The sequence below is a fragment of the Stegodyphus dumicola genome, chromosome 6 (assembly GCF_044657685.1).
Source record: "Stegodyphus dumicola isolate Sdum_Otavi_A_Nest chromosome 6, ASM4465768v1".
NCBI lineage: Eukaryota > Metazoa > Arthropoda > Arachnida > Araneae > Eresidae > Stegodyphus > Stegodyphus dumicola.
Window position 1 is genome coordinate 67,199,531 of NC_140773.1, and position 13,517 is coordinate 67,213,047.

The 13,517-nt window shown below is 28.9% G+C and overlaps 2 protein-coding genes across 2 annotated transcripts in view; one reads left to right on the forward strand and one right to left on the reverse strand.

Annotated features, from left to right (window-relative positions):
- The window catches only part of LOC118187511 (ubiquitin carboxyl-terminal hydrolase 3-like), an 81,827-nt gene extending 75,806 nt beyond the window's left edge, over positions 1–6,021 (reverse strand). The window contains exons 1-5 of the mRNA XM_035357750.2: positions 5,857–6,021; positions 2,756–2,816; positions 2,475–2,561; positions 1,961–2,038; positions 1,569–1,650 (exon numbers count right to left, since the gene is read on the reverse strand). Coding sequence (XP_035213641.1) covers positions 1,569–1,650; positions 1,961–2,038; positions 2,475–2,561; positions 2,756–2,816; positions 5,857–5,941 — 393 coding nt within the window. The 5' untranslated portion in view covers positions 5,942–6,021. The remainder of the gene's footprint in view (positions 1–1,568; positions 1,651–1,960; positions 2,039–2,474; positions 2,562–2,755; positions 2,817–5,856) is intronic.
- A 445-nt stretch (positions 6,022–6,466) lies between these two features.
- The window catches only part of LOC118187503 (myotubularin-related protein 10), an 82,652-nt gene continuing 75,601 nt past the window's right edge, over positions 6,467–13,517 (forward strand). Inside the window, exon 1 of the mRNA XM_085818467.1 lies at positions 6,467–6,794. Coding sequence (XP_085674593.1) covers positions 6,645–6,794 — 150 coding nt within the window. The 5' untranslated portion in view covers positions 6,467–6,644. The remainder of the gene's footprint in view (positions 6,795–13,517) is intronic.

Here is a 13,517-nt window from a genome sequence, read left to right on the forward strand (position 1 = left end):
TTTTAAATTACTTTCTCTTATTTATAAAAAATTAAATAACTGATACTTAGTACTATTTTATACTGTATAAATTAACATAGTACAGTACAAAGTCTGTAATCCAGACGTCCATAATCCGGACCTCAAAGCTACAAACTTTATGCGCATGTGCGTTTAATGTATAACGGACGGTATAAGCTAGGCTAAAATTCATTTCAGTTAATGTTGCAGATTGCGGTGTTCCTTAATCTTCTTATTGGATCCGACTTATTATTTTTTTGCAGACTGTTAGAACAATTTTATAAAAATTAAACTTGAAGTTTTGATTATGTCAAAAAGAATTTCCAATTCTGGTGCTGCCAAAGGATCTACAAAGCGAAAGCATGTTTCGATGTCCATTAAGCAAAAAGTGGAATTGCTGCAAAAAATTGATAAAGGCCCATACGTCTCTCTCAAAATTATGCGAGAAGTATGGCATTGGAAAGTCTACTATATATGCCACAACAAAAAGGGAACTTTTTAAATTTTTTGTGGAAGCATCTTAAACAACTTGCATTGAAAGAAATACTTAAGGATAATAAAGTAAACAAATAAATATTAAGTTTTTTTTTTTAAATTTTGATACCCTTTAGATCATAATTGTTCTTTATTTCATTAATTACGATTTCATATTTTTAATTGTATAATTTCTGCATCCCATCTTACCAGATTTAAATTGTTGATCTATAATCCGGAAAAAACCCTAATCAGGAAGCGCCGAAGAGTCCGGATTATGGACTTTGTACTGTAGTAGGAAGTAGATATCTTTTCTAATGTCTAAATGAAGATGAAACTGAAATGAATGATGAAACTGAAGTTATTGCAGTTAATGAGTTTAATTTATGATACTTCAAATGCAAGGAGAAAGGAAGAAGAGTAACAACATACTCTATTTTGTACTACTTAAACTTTTACCTACAACCAGAACATTTATCGGGAACTAATAAATCTTTTCGCAATATAAGTACAGATTGCCAATCAAACCAAATCTAATTAAGCTTTAATCAAATTAACTAACAATATCTTCTAACTTAAAAGAAATACAGAATTATTTTACCAAAAAAAAAAAAAAAAAAAAAAACATATCAAACAAATTAAGTAAGAAAATTATTAATATATACATTTCATACAAGTTTTTCTTAAAAAAAAAAGTATATAATAATAATTCTAATACAACTAATAATCTGTTTAAATATGAATAAATATTAAAATACATAGAAAACAATAGAAATTTCAAAATCCTAAATCAATAGATACATTCTTACAGGAGTCTTAACACGTACTATTATTAAATATACATGAAACATTCATTGGTATAATAAATATATATTAATGTAATTCTGCAATTCAATATATTTATTTCTAGAGTGTATATATATGAATATTATTAAGTGAATACAGACTATTCTTATGTATTAAAACTTGCATGTAAAATATGCACATGTAACAACAAAATTTAAAGATTTAACGTTAAGAACTGGGAAAGTTTGAGTAATTGTTACAGATTCTGCTATACTAAATATAAAAAAAAAAAAAATACTGTTCATTACTTTTTTATATCGTTTACTTCTTTTATTTTCTTCTCCTTCAGCTATTATGCTTTGCCTTTTTGAGGGTTTTCCAGATTCCAAACTAAAGAAGTAAAATTACAAAGACTCATATATAGAGATCAAATTAGAACAAAAATCCTGAAAATACATTCATTAAATAACTAAGCATAAATTAAAAATATTACTAGTATTTATTTACATTAGTAATCACTTAATAATACCCCGAGTTGCAATATTTCCATACACACAGTAGTTTTAAAAAAAGATTGCTGTAATATTTTATATTTATTGCAAATTCAAAAATTTCAACAATATGACACTTCTCAATTTTAAGTATCATTTGTTTTCATGTAACTATCATTAAAATAAGTAAATAAATAAACATGACTTACTCATTTGAAAGTTGTAGCCTTTCACGCAAATAATTCAATTCTTTAACATCGTTTATTACAAAGTCATCACATAGGTAACTAAAAAGATTAATATTACTTATTTTCTTTCAATAAAATTTTAATGAAAAACATTAATAATGAAAACTAAAATGATTAAGCATCCTTTTAATTAAAAAAAACATACAAATTCAGGTTTCTTTCTAAAATGTTATAAATTATACCATTTAATGAGATAAAACTATTTGCAGTTCACTATTAGTCATTTCAGATAGTTCTGATTTATCAACAGATCTCAAAATAACTTATTACTGTTAGTAAACAATTATACATACATATAAATCTCTGTAAAAATTAAAATGTATCAAATCTTACTAATACTATGTAACAAAATTTAAAATATAGCACTAAATTCCAATTACACTCACTAGTATTTATATTTTATTAAATTTATATGTTTTAGTATGTCAACTTCACTTTAGATATAAAGAAAAATCAGAATCCGATGTATATTTACCAATATGCAGCATAACTATCACAATCCACACAAATCATATGTTCAACATTTTCTTCAAAATGTGCTTTAGCATGCCCATTAACATATCTGCAGACAATAAGTCATAAAATATTATTTAAAAAAAAAAAAAAAGATTAAAGGCGAGGTAAAAAACTATTATCAAATATTCTAAACATAATTGCATTATATGCATATTTAATTTTCTAGAAGCTCAGTGTAAATCAAATAACAATAAGAGACAACCATAATCATTCATATGCACAGTTAAACAAAAATATTACCTTCCACAGTTTACAACACCACAATGGATACATATCCATGGGCTCTTATTGGTATGACAAGCTGAAATCACACATAAAAAATTCATATTTAGTTTCAAAAACAGAGTTATAAAAAATTATATGCACTACATTTAAATTAATAATTTATGAAGAATGTCAAAATTTAAATATCTTTAAAGTTTATCTTAAAAGGAAGAAAGTAAAAATGAATTAAAATTAGTCCTGTATAAAAAATCAGTCGGGAATAAAATAAAAAGATATTTCATGATTAATTTCTGATGCATTAATTTTCAAAATTTCCTTTCCAAAATTACCTAGATCATTGAATGTGATTCTGTAACATAGTAATCAGTTAAAGCAAGTAGCAAATTTATTAAAATTGCATTTTAAAGATAAAGTTTTCTACACAGTTGTGATTAATTTGGAGACAGTGGCCCATATGCTTATTTAAAGTCAATGAATGTACTTATCTATCGACTCAATTTTTGGAAGCATGAGAAACAATATATATGGTTACAGTTTCCAAAAGAAATACCAAAATTAATGTGATGCAATAATTATTAGTTTAATAAAATAGATTCCATGTCACATGTAAAATGTACCAGATGATACAGAAGTATAAAACATTAAATTGTAAATACATGCATATTATAACAGCATAATATATATATATATATATATTTATATAATGTTAAGACATTTTTAAAAATCAGTAGCTTCACATATGCACTGTAATTCTAAAGTTAATAAGATTTTTATAACTTTTTTTTTATATAAGCATTATATATAAAAATTTTATTAGTAATATGATTTTACCACTGCACGTAAAATTCATCCAATTAAACAAAAATTTTTTTAACCTCCATTTACAACTTTTTTTTAAAATCAAAATTGGGCAATTTTAATGATGCATTTAACCATCATCAATTTTATGACAAAAAAAGTTGACAATAAAGCTTTCAATACACACCGATTACTTACCAAAGGTTAACTAACTGCATTCAATAGTTTTAATTACATATAAATTAACTATTAATTTTAACATTCAATAGTTTAATTCAATAATTAATATTAGTTCTACCATAACTTTCCCACAAGTCATAAACCAGGAATAAATCTTGAAGATATAACAATAATTCAAATGAACTTGACGAAATGCTAAATATTTCTAGTGCTAATACACAAAAAAAAATGGGGAAATGGTATTAAAAATGTTATATTTAATGACCGAAAATTTATAACACATAAAATAACCTTGACAATTAGGAAACCCTTTAAAACATACAGGAGAACGGAAAGGATTCATTTTAAATCACACATGAAAAAATAAAACTACTAATTTTCTTCAAACTAATTATTCTGACAAAACAGTTACATAATATATTCATTAGCATTATACAATTAAAGAAGAAATAATGTTCTCATTCATCATTAAAATTGAATTAATAATTGAAATGATCATAAAATATTCATTTTCCTTTATTACTCAAAATTATAACTTGTTTTTAACATTTCGTTTAAAAAATGAAATATTTTCTTGTACAATAAAAAAAATTCTGTGAATAAATATTTTTTAATATTTGAAGTAAAATTTTAAATTAAATCTTGGGATACAATAACCAGAATCTTATTTATACAATAAGAAAAAGCATTTTCAAGATTTATTAGACATTTTTTAAATTTTGTTTAGAAGTTTCATTATTCACACAATTTTTCAGCCTATTAACAAATTTCACTTAATGTTGTATTTGATGTATGTACTCTTAAAATAGATTAGTTCTAGTACACAAAGAAAATGTGTCAATGCATATCTATATTACTTCTAAGAAAAGGAAGCATATTTTATGTCTTTAAAATTGAAAACTGACTTTTATTAGCAGTCTTGCATATAAACTGGTCTCAAAACTGTTATTTTATAAATTCAGCTGTGTTTAAATCTATTTTTTTAATCATTATTATAAGGCAGTAAACTAGCAATTCTGTCCGAATAAACTGAAAAAAATTTTAATATTTGCCAGCTTCACCAAAGCAAAAAGCTTTAATTTAATTACAAACTGTTCTTGGGAACAAAAAAAGGAAAAAAAAAAAAAAAAAAAAAGGTAAGGCTTTGAAAGTAATTACAAATCAAAAAAATCTCTGAAAAATAATTTTGATTCTAAAAATAATTTTTAGGCACCGGAAAAAGCTGAGTGCATAAAAGCAAAAATAATAATTACTATGCATGTACTAAAGCATTTCAACTTCAGAAATAGCCATTTAATTATAAAAGTCATGGGATAATTTCAAAAAGATAATTTTAACTACTAAAAATATTACATTAGCTAATATTCTAGCTGAGATCATCTACAAAGCCATGTTCATCCGTGTTTTTATATTGATTTTAGAGTCAAATAAATCTATAAATCGCTCTACATATTCTGTATTGTACATTTACAACAAAATTTATAGCTAAATAAATAAAAATTGGAACCAAAATAAATATTTAAATAAAAAAAAAAAAGTGTCAACATTTCAATGGAAAGTTCAATCGGGTATAAATGAAATGACAATAAATAAAATGATTAACAACAGACAACTCCGAATAATAATGCACAAAATAAATTAATTTCAAACTGAATTAACATTCTTAATGGTTTAATAATTGGAAAATGTTACAAAACAAGCAAGGTTTGTTAAATTCTTACGGATATATAAAATCAATTTGTTATTTTCCTTTTAATTATAACAGAATAAAAATAAACTAAGAGATATCCCATTAAATGATGTTTCTAAAAATTTTACCGAAAACAACAAATTTTGTTAATTTAAATTTGTAATAATAGTATTAAAAAAACACTAAAGCAATAAAAAAGTGTATTTTTCAAATTATTTTCCATCGACTCAATATTTCTAAGCTTTCTGTTTCTTATTTATAAATTACGAATGACATATGTTTATACAGTTTAATAAATATGTCAACAACAAAGAGCTGCGAAACACACGTGAAATCAAATCAATGCCAATAAAACGTTTTTTGGTCAATCGCGCACAGTTTTATTAACCGAAGATTAATTAAAATATCATTTTTAATACTTTTAAATAACAGTGATGAAAATACTCACTAGAACAATTCCATTCTAGTGATGATGTATCTTTCTTCACTGTCTTAATAATTTTAATTTGATTATTTAGATGCGGACATTCCATTTCCAAACGATTTCATAACAAAGTTCTCATTAAACTGACTTCGATACCTCTCTCGACCGACCACCACAAGAGTAATCATATACGCATACACAACACAAAGTTGTTATCAAAGCAAGGACGACAACGTAGAAAGCTGTTGAACCGATTAGTTGTGCAAAGTGACGCTAGAGCATGTGAAAAAACTCTGTAAAAGCTGGCATGTCTGAAACTTACAAATTTATCACAAATCATAATTTTAAAGGCTTAAATTATAATTTATACTTATCTCGTGAATAAAGGTTGTACCATGATTTATAGTTTCATACCTTGCATATTATTATAAGATAATTATTTGTAATTAATATTATGATAATTTTCAGTAAAATAAAAAATATTTTATTTTAACTTCATTAACATGAAAAAGTGCATAAAATAATCTTGAAAGTTGTTGGAAAGTATTTGGAAATATTTTAAAATTGTAAATAATATATAACCGTAGGTATACTTTTAGCAACTTCTACTGTTAGTATGATATTTACAGGTGATGTTGTTATTTTAGATACGCCTACGGGCCTTTAATTTTATTAAATTTTTCAAGCGAGAAAAGTTAAAGAAAGAAAACTATCTATTTAGGCTATGTAATACTTTCAAAGATGATAGTGTTACATTTTTTATTTATTGTTTTAAATCCTTTGTTTGAAAATATTGCATAAAATTTGATATCATGACAGCCAATTGGTTAAAAGATTTAAATCTGAAACCTCGATCTAACTCTGTAAAAACTTTCAAATCATATGTTGATTTGGATTGTGAAACACAAGGCAGTCAGACTGGTTATAATTCATCTTTGCAATGTGAATATAAAGAGAAAGAGGTAATTTAATGTTATTTTTTGAACTATAATCTATACATGCTGTAAATATGATTAAAATACTAATATATATTCGAGACTTTTATTGTGCTGTAGATTTATCAGAAATCCTGCAATCAATACTAAAGGGATTACATCAATTAAAAAAAATGCGGAAGCTATGCTAATTATATCCATCTCTTAGATTCCTCATATTTATGAGTATGAGCTGAAAATGTATAATTGCACAATTAGTATAATTACATCGATCTTAAATTTAGTTATAAGAAAATCATCCCTCTGTTTTTACCTTCAAAATTTGATTTCCTTAATAAAATATTTTCTGCACTGAAAATTATGTTTTCCAATTCTTTCAGCATCAAATAATTTCTTATAATGTTCAGTTTTTAATTAATTGCTTCACTGATTAAAACAACTTTGTGTACTGATATGTATGAGCAGTTACTAATTTGTATGCTGATTTATGCATGCGTATTACACAGTTTAGAATTTGAATACGTACACTCTTCATTTATTTCTGAATAAAGAAGGGATCTTTGCGAGATAAATGAATTACCTTTAGCCGAAATATATATATATGTCAAATCTTTTGATGTAGACATAGTATATATGTTCTTAATTATTATAAACATAATCTGTGGTACGTACTGTTTTCGGCTGTTGATAATTTGCTGTTGTCATATATCTGAAACAGAATTTTCTGGAATCAAATTTTTCTTTTAAAATGCTTTCAGTGTTAGACAGCTAACAACATATTTGATAATTGAGTAGTCATAATATCTGTATAGTTTGTGATATTTTATTTTTCGGGTAGAGTAGACTTTAAGGTACTCCTTGTATTATGGCGAAGTTTTTGTTTGATTTATTGCCAAGTTGTTGTTTCATTTATGGTAGCCTGAGTAGTTGAATGTTATGGAAACCCTATTGTGACGTAATCGGGTGCATGATTCTGGGAAATTTTGAATCATGGGATGTTTTGTAAGCGTTTTTGTGGTGTGTGTTAAAACCGTTTAGATGGATTTGAAAGGGTTTGTAGGAAGAAAGGTTCAGATGGTCACTATGTGAAGAATTCGATCAGAAAGAGTACCTGGTTTAAAAGAAGTCATTTGAGTATGATTGATATTTGATTTTTACATGGCTCTGGGGGTACGAAGCGAACTCGAAAATCATGGTAAGTGAATATTTGCTTTTGGTAGTGCTTAAATGTATAATAAGTTTTTCCTTTTTTATGTTATTTTATTGTTTGGTTTAAAATGTATTTTTTGTTTGCCTATATTGTAGACTTTGGTGCTCCTTTGACTTTTTAAGTGAAAATATATCGATGTGTACATGGACAGAGTAAAAAGAGTGCACAATGCAAGTTTGTGCAATTCTGGAATTTTTTTAAGTGAAAATAGGTCGATGTGTATATGGATAAAATTAAAAGGGGTAGAGTAGACTTTAAGATACCCCTTGTATTATGGCGAAGTTGTTGTTTGATTTATCGCCAAGTTGTTGTTTCATTTATGGTAGCCTGAGTAGTTGGATGTTATGGAAACCCTATTGTGATGTAATCGAGTGTATGATTCTGGGAAATTTTGAATCATGGGATGCTTTGTAAGCATTTATGTGGTGTGTGTTAAAACCGTTTAGATGGATTTGAATGGGTTTGTAGGAAGAAAGGTTCAGATGGTCATTATGTGAAACGTTCGATCAGAAAGAGTACCTGGTTAGAAAAAAGTCATTTGAGTATGATTGATATTTTGATTTTTGCGTGGCTCTCGGTTTACAAAGCGGGATAAAGTTAAAAGAGTGCGCAATGCCATTTTTGTGCAACACTCGTGGATTTTTTTTTTAAGTGAAAATAGGTCGGCGTGTACATGGATAAAGTCAAAGGAGTGTGCAATGCCATTTTTGTGCAATTCGGGGGTGTTTTTTTAAAGTGAAAATAAGTCGATGTATACATGGATACTGAGTTTGTGCAATTGTTTGTCTTGTTATTTTGGCTTTGTGTAGCGGCGATTTGCGCAAAAATTGCCGCACCACAAGCCAAAATAATGAGTCAAAGAATTGCACAAAATCAGTATCCATGTACCGCCAAAAATCGCCAAGGGGTACCCTAAACTATACTTTTACCGTTATAAGAGTGCGCAATGCTGTTTTTGTGCAATTCGGGGATTTTTTTTAAGTGAAAATAGGTCGACGTGTACATGGATAAAGTCAAATGTGCAGTTTCGGGGGGGGGTGGTAAGTCAAAATAAGTCGATGTGTACATGGATACTGAGTTTGTGCAATTGTTTGTCTTGTTATTTTGGCTTTGTGTTACGGCGATTTTTGGCGCAAAAAATCACCACTTCGCAAGCCAAAATAACGAGTCAAAGAATTGCACAAAATCGGTATCGATGTACCGCCAAAAATCGCCAAGGGGTACCCTAAACTATACTTTTAGCTATTTTTCTTCTCCTATTTGTCTAAGTAAATTATGTGCCACTAAAGCATAAAATTCTAGGTACTATTCGGTTTCGAGGGCCGTAAAAAATCGCCAAACTATTGTTGATGCCAATGCTGCCAAAAATAATTGCGGTAAGAAAGGAAGTATAATAGTAAATAACTATCTAAGATTGATGTTTTAATTTAGATGAAAGGTTAATTTCATATAATACATTTTTATTATTATAATTTATATGAAAAAGGCTAAACATGACTGAATGGAAGCATAAGAGTAAATAACTATTTCATATCATTATTATAATTTATATAAAAATTGCTAAACATAACTGAATGGATGCCTGCTTCGCTATTTTGCTACCGACTTATCGCTAAAGCATAATTTCATCCCGTTGGTTGTTTAAACGTAATTTTCTATAATGAATGATGCATTTTCTTTGAAAATATTCTTGGTAAAGTGCAGAATCGCTCACTTATTTGTTTGCCACTTTTTACAAGGGTAAAAACAATTGAATTTTTGTCAATTTTCTTTTACTTTTTAAGTGAAAACAGGTCGATGTGTACATAGATAAAGTCAAGGGTGTGCACAGTGCCATTTTTGTGCAATTGTAGGATTTTTTTTTAAGGTGAAAATAGGTCGATGTGCACATGGATACCGAGTATGTGCAATTTTTAAAAACGTGTCAAGCAGTGGGGGATTCTGCACTTTACCCAAAATTCTATTGCCGACTTTTCATCATGGGCAATTTCCAAATTGTTAAATCCATAGGATATCAAAAAAGGATTAAAAAATTAAACTAGTATGTCAATGGCATTTTAATAAATATAGAACTATATAAACTTACGCAATCTGAAATCAGCGCATGGGCTAGATTTGGCGCGTTTGCTAGATTTGGCGCTTTTGCACATACATTTTCGCTGCAATTTGTTTATGGCCCTCAAAACCGAATAGTACCAAATTCTAGTGTGATCAAAATTCACAAGTAGTTAATGTTAGGTTCAAAGAATATTTTAACCATTAATTTTTCTAAACATGTTTTTTTTTTTTTTTTTTTTTCTAATTATATGCAGTCCTCTGCTGAAAAGGCACAGAGGCAATGCTGAATATTGGCAAAAGATATTTATGTAGCGTGTCTTATAATAAGAGCTAGCTCAGAAAAGGTATTGCAAGTAAACAACATCTTCCAATGTTACCATAGTAACTCCTAAAAATAAAGAGACACAGTACAATATACAAAACACAGTTTAATTTAATGAAAACCCATATTCTATAAAAAAGGTATTGCAGAACATCATATGCATTCTAAAACTATCAGCTCTACATTCAGGTGTGTTGTGTCATAAATCACACTTTGTTTCAGTTCCTTTTGTGAAAGTTTATAGCCAGGTTTTTACCAATTTATGTGGCAACCCGTGATATCACCAAAAAGAATTTATCTATTAATCCAGATATGCACATAGCAAGTTTGTGTCTCAGTACATGCAGATTTGCACTTTTGAAATTCAGTGGTCATTTTTCTGATTGGCATTTCTTTTATTATTGAGTGCATTTTATTTTTGTCATATGTAATGGAATCCTAGAATTTTTCCTCTTTTGTTTCCATTGCATGAGGCTTTAACTATTTTGGGGCCAATGGCAATCTGATGTTGTGCATGATGCCGATTTTTTCTAGTGAAAACAGGTAACTGTGTACATTGGGAGAACAACAGCACAAAAAATCAAGATGTGTGTCTTCTGTGTAAAAGAAAAAATATATATATATATATATAAAAATTAAGTAACACTGACTTGTTGAAATCGACATCAAGATACTCAAGCATTTACCTCCAAAGTTGTGAGAGAGTTTGCAACTTTTTGGTGGGGATGCTAATAATCAGAAATTACCCATATTTTTAGTCATTTGGCATTGGTTTAGATGCTTGATACTGTACATTAAAAGTATTTCATTTATTTTACGTTTGGATATTGTCATGGTTCATCAGTCCAAACATTTCTGGTAGTAATGGCAACTTTAGTTACATATGAGTGCAACCAACTTGAACCAATATCTCAAGCACGTCGGATTCTTTTCATAGGTAACGGCTGTCTTCTCTTACATTCCTTCAATGCTAAGTTGGAGACCATAACCTGTTGTCATTGAAGTTGTGGCAAAAGCATACTTTGCCTTGCTTAAATAAAACCTGGGACGTCTAAAATAAAACTAATATTTATATCAAAACTTAAAACAACTAGGCTACAACAGAAACCTTTACATTAAAACACTTTGAATTGAATATTTGACTACATTTTGAAATAGTTTTTTACTGATTTTCGTTTAAAATATTCAGCATATTTTGTTGCTTCGCACTTGTAACCAACTTGGCTTGTTCAGCTGCTTGTTCCAATTTTATTTTTAAATGCTGTAAGTAATCTACTACCAATGCACTTAGATTAATTGATATTGGTATTTCTTACAACTATGAAGACTAAACTTAGCATTCATACTGCTAAAGGATCACTTGGCTGTCTTCTGTACATCAGCTGAAATTGTGAGATTCCGGTGGTGCAGTTCGCTACTTCGCAGATTTAAGTATGGGATGTGCTTATCTTATTTCGAAGGGTGAGTCCTTATGACATAGTGTAACATTTACTTGAGAGACTTGTTCCATCTTTCCACCAGTCCGTGTGGAGCACTATAAGCAGGTGTGGAGAATACAGGGTGAGAACTTTTTTTAACTTTCTTTAGTTAATTTTGAAACAAAGTTGCTTTTGTTGTCACTTGCTGTTGTATTAGATATTCCTATTCTCATAAATATCTCCAAAAGTGCATCATAAGTGTCTTTTGCTGACAAGCTTTTCACTGGGATTGTTTCTGGCCGGGAGTGTCAATTACTAGTCATAATATATATTTATTTTTCTAGTAGAAGGAGGTTCAATAGGTCCAATTATATCTGCTTCAAAAGGTTATAGGATATTTCTCCTGCCTTCTTAGCATGCCTTCGGGGTGTGGTGGTCTGCATGCTGGGTGCATATTCCAGAGGTCCGTGGTTCGATTTCTGGCGAGGGCATTGCTCATTTTTCATCTTTCCTGCTTCCAAAAAAATGCCTAATGTCTCTACGAGGTAATTCTGGTCTTCCGACAGGTGTGATGGAAATCCTTTCTGATCTCTTTTCTTGACTCTTCAATTGAAAATTTTTGCATGATTTTCAAAAAGTTTTGGAGTTTTGTGCTAATCTAGGCCCCCAAAAAATTAATATTGGATTCTTCCCTTTAGTTTCCGTATTCCAAGATGTGCTTCTAAAAGGTAACTATGTGCTAATTCCAACACCAGTGTTCTACTACTAATAGGCAACACCAACTGGAAAACCGTCTGCACCAATGTTCTTTCTTGGTCATGTAAAAGATTATCAATAAATAAACAGTTCCCTTTTTCTCCCTTCAGCTTCTTCAACTTCTTTGCCTCTCTCAGCAACTGGTAGGTTTTCAGCTGCCAAAAAGTATGTGATTTCGTCCACACTCGCCTTCTCCACTTCCTCCTCTTTGGTTTTCTCTTCCAAAAGCAAGAGGGATCCTACATTCTTTTTTTTTTTTTTTTATTTGTTTTAGCAAAGAGACTCAGCAGATTTTCTTCTTCAAAATTATTGTTTTCTAAAATATCAATGCTTGATTTTCTTTTTGTATGATTAATCAACAGTTGGTATAGTTCTGGAGTTATTAAACATGGTGCATTTAGCTTATCCATCACTCCAATTAAAGTATCCTTAAAATTAAATAAATTATTTCCATAATTTCTATAATAAATAGGTGCACGGCAAACTTTTGCTTTAATCAGCTGTCTGAAAGCAGGGATTAGTATAATTTTACATCTTGGTCTTCTAAATCTGGAATGAGTGAGGAATGTATAATTATTATCTGTGTTCCGAAATCTATGATACCTTCAATTTTCTCAGAGTCAATAAAAATATCTACTTTTTGCAAATTCTGGAACTTTCTTGTGTTTAAATGCTCTTTCGATAGAATTTTAAATGTATTCCATGCTTATGTTCTCTTTGGTATTGCTGTAGTCAGTGTTTCTACTCCTTTGTCCAGGGAAATTTTGCTTTCTCTACCAGTGTTTCAGAAAGAAGGTGTCAGACTTTTTACTTCCTCCATTTTGAGTTACTTGAATTTTGTACTAGTTCGATTTCATGTTCTCTTTCTGTGTTTTATCTCTCTTCTTCCATTTGTATTCTTTTGGTTTCTTCTCTTCTTCTGCTATTCTCATTTGTCATTTCTTCCTTTCTTTTCTGTTCTCCACTGTAGTAATTAGAATTTCTTT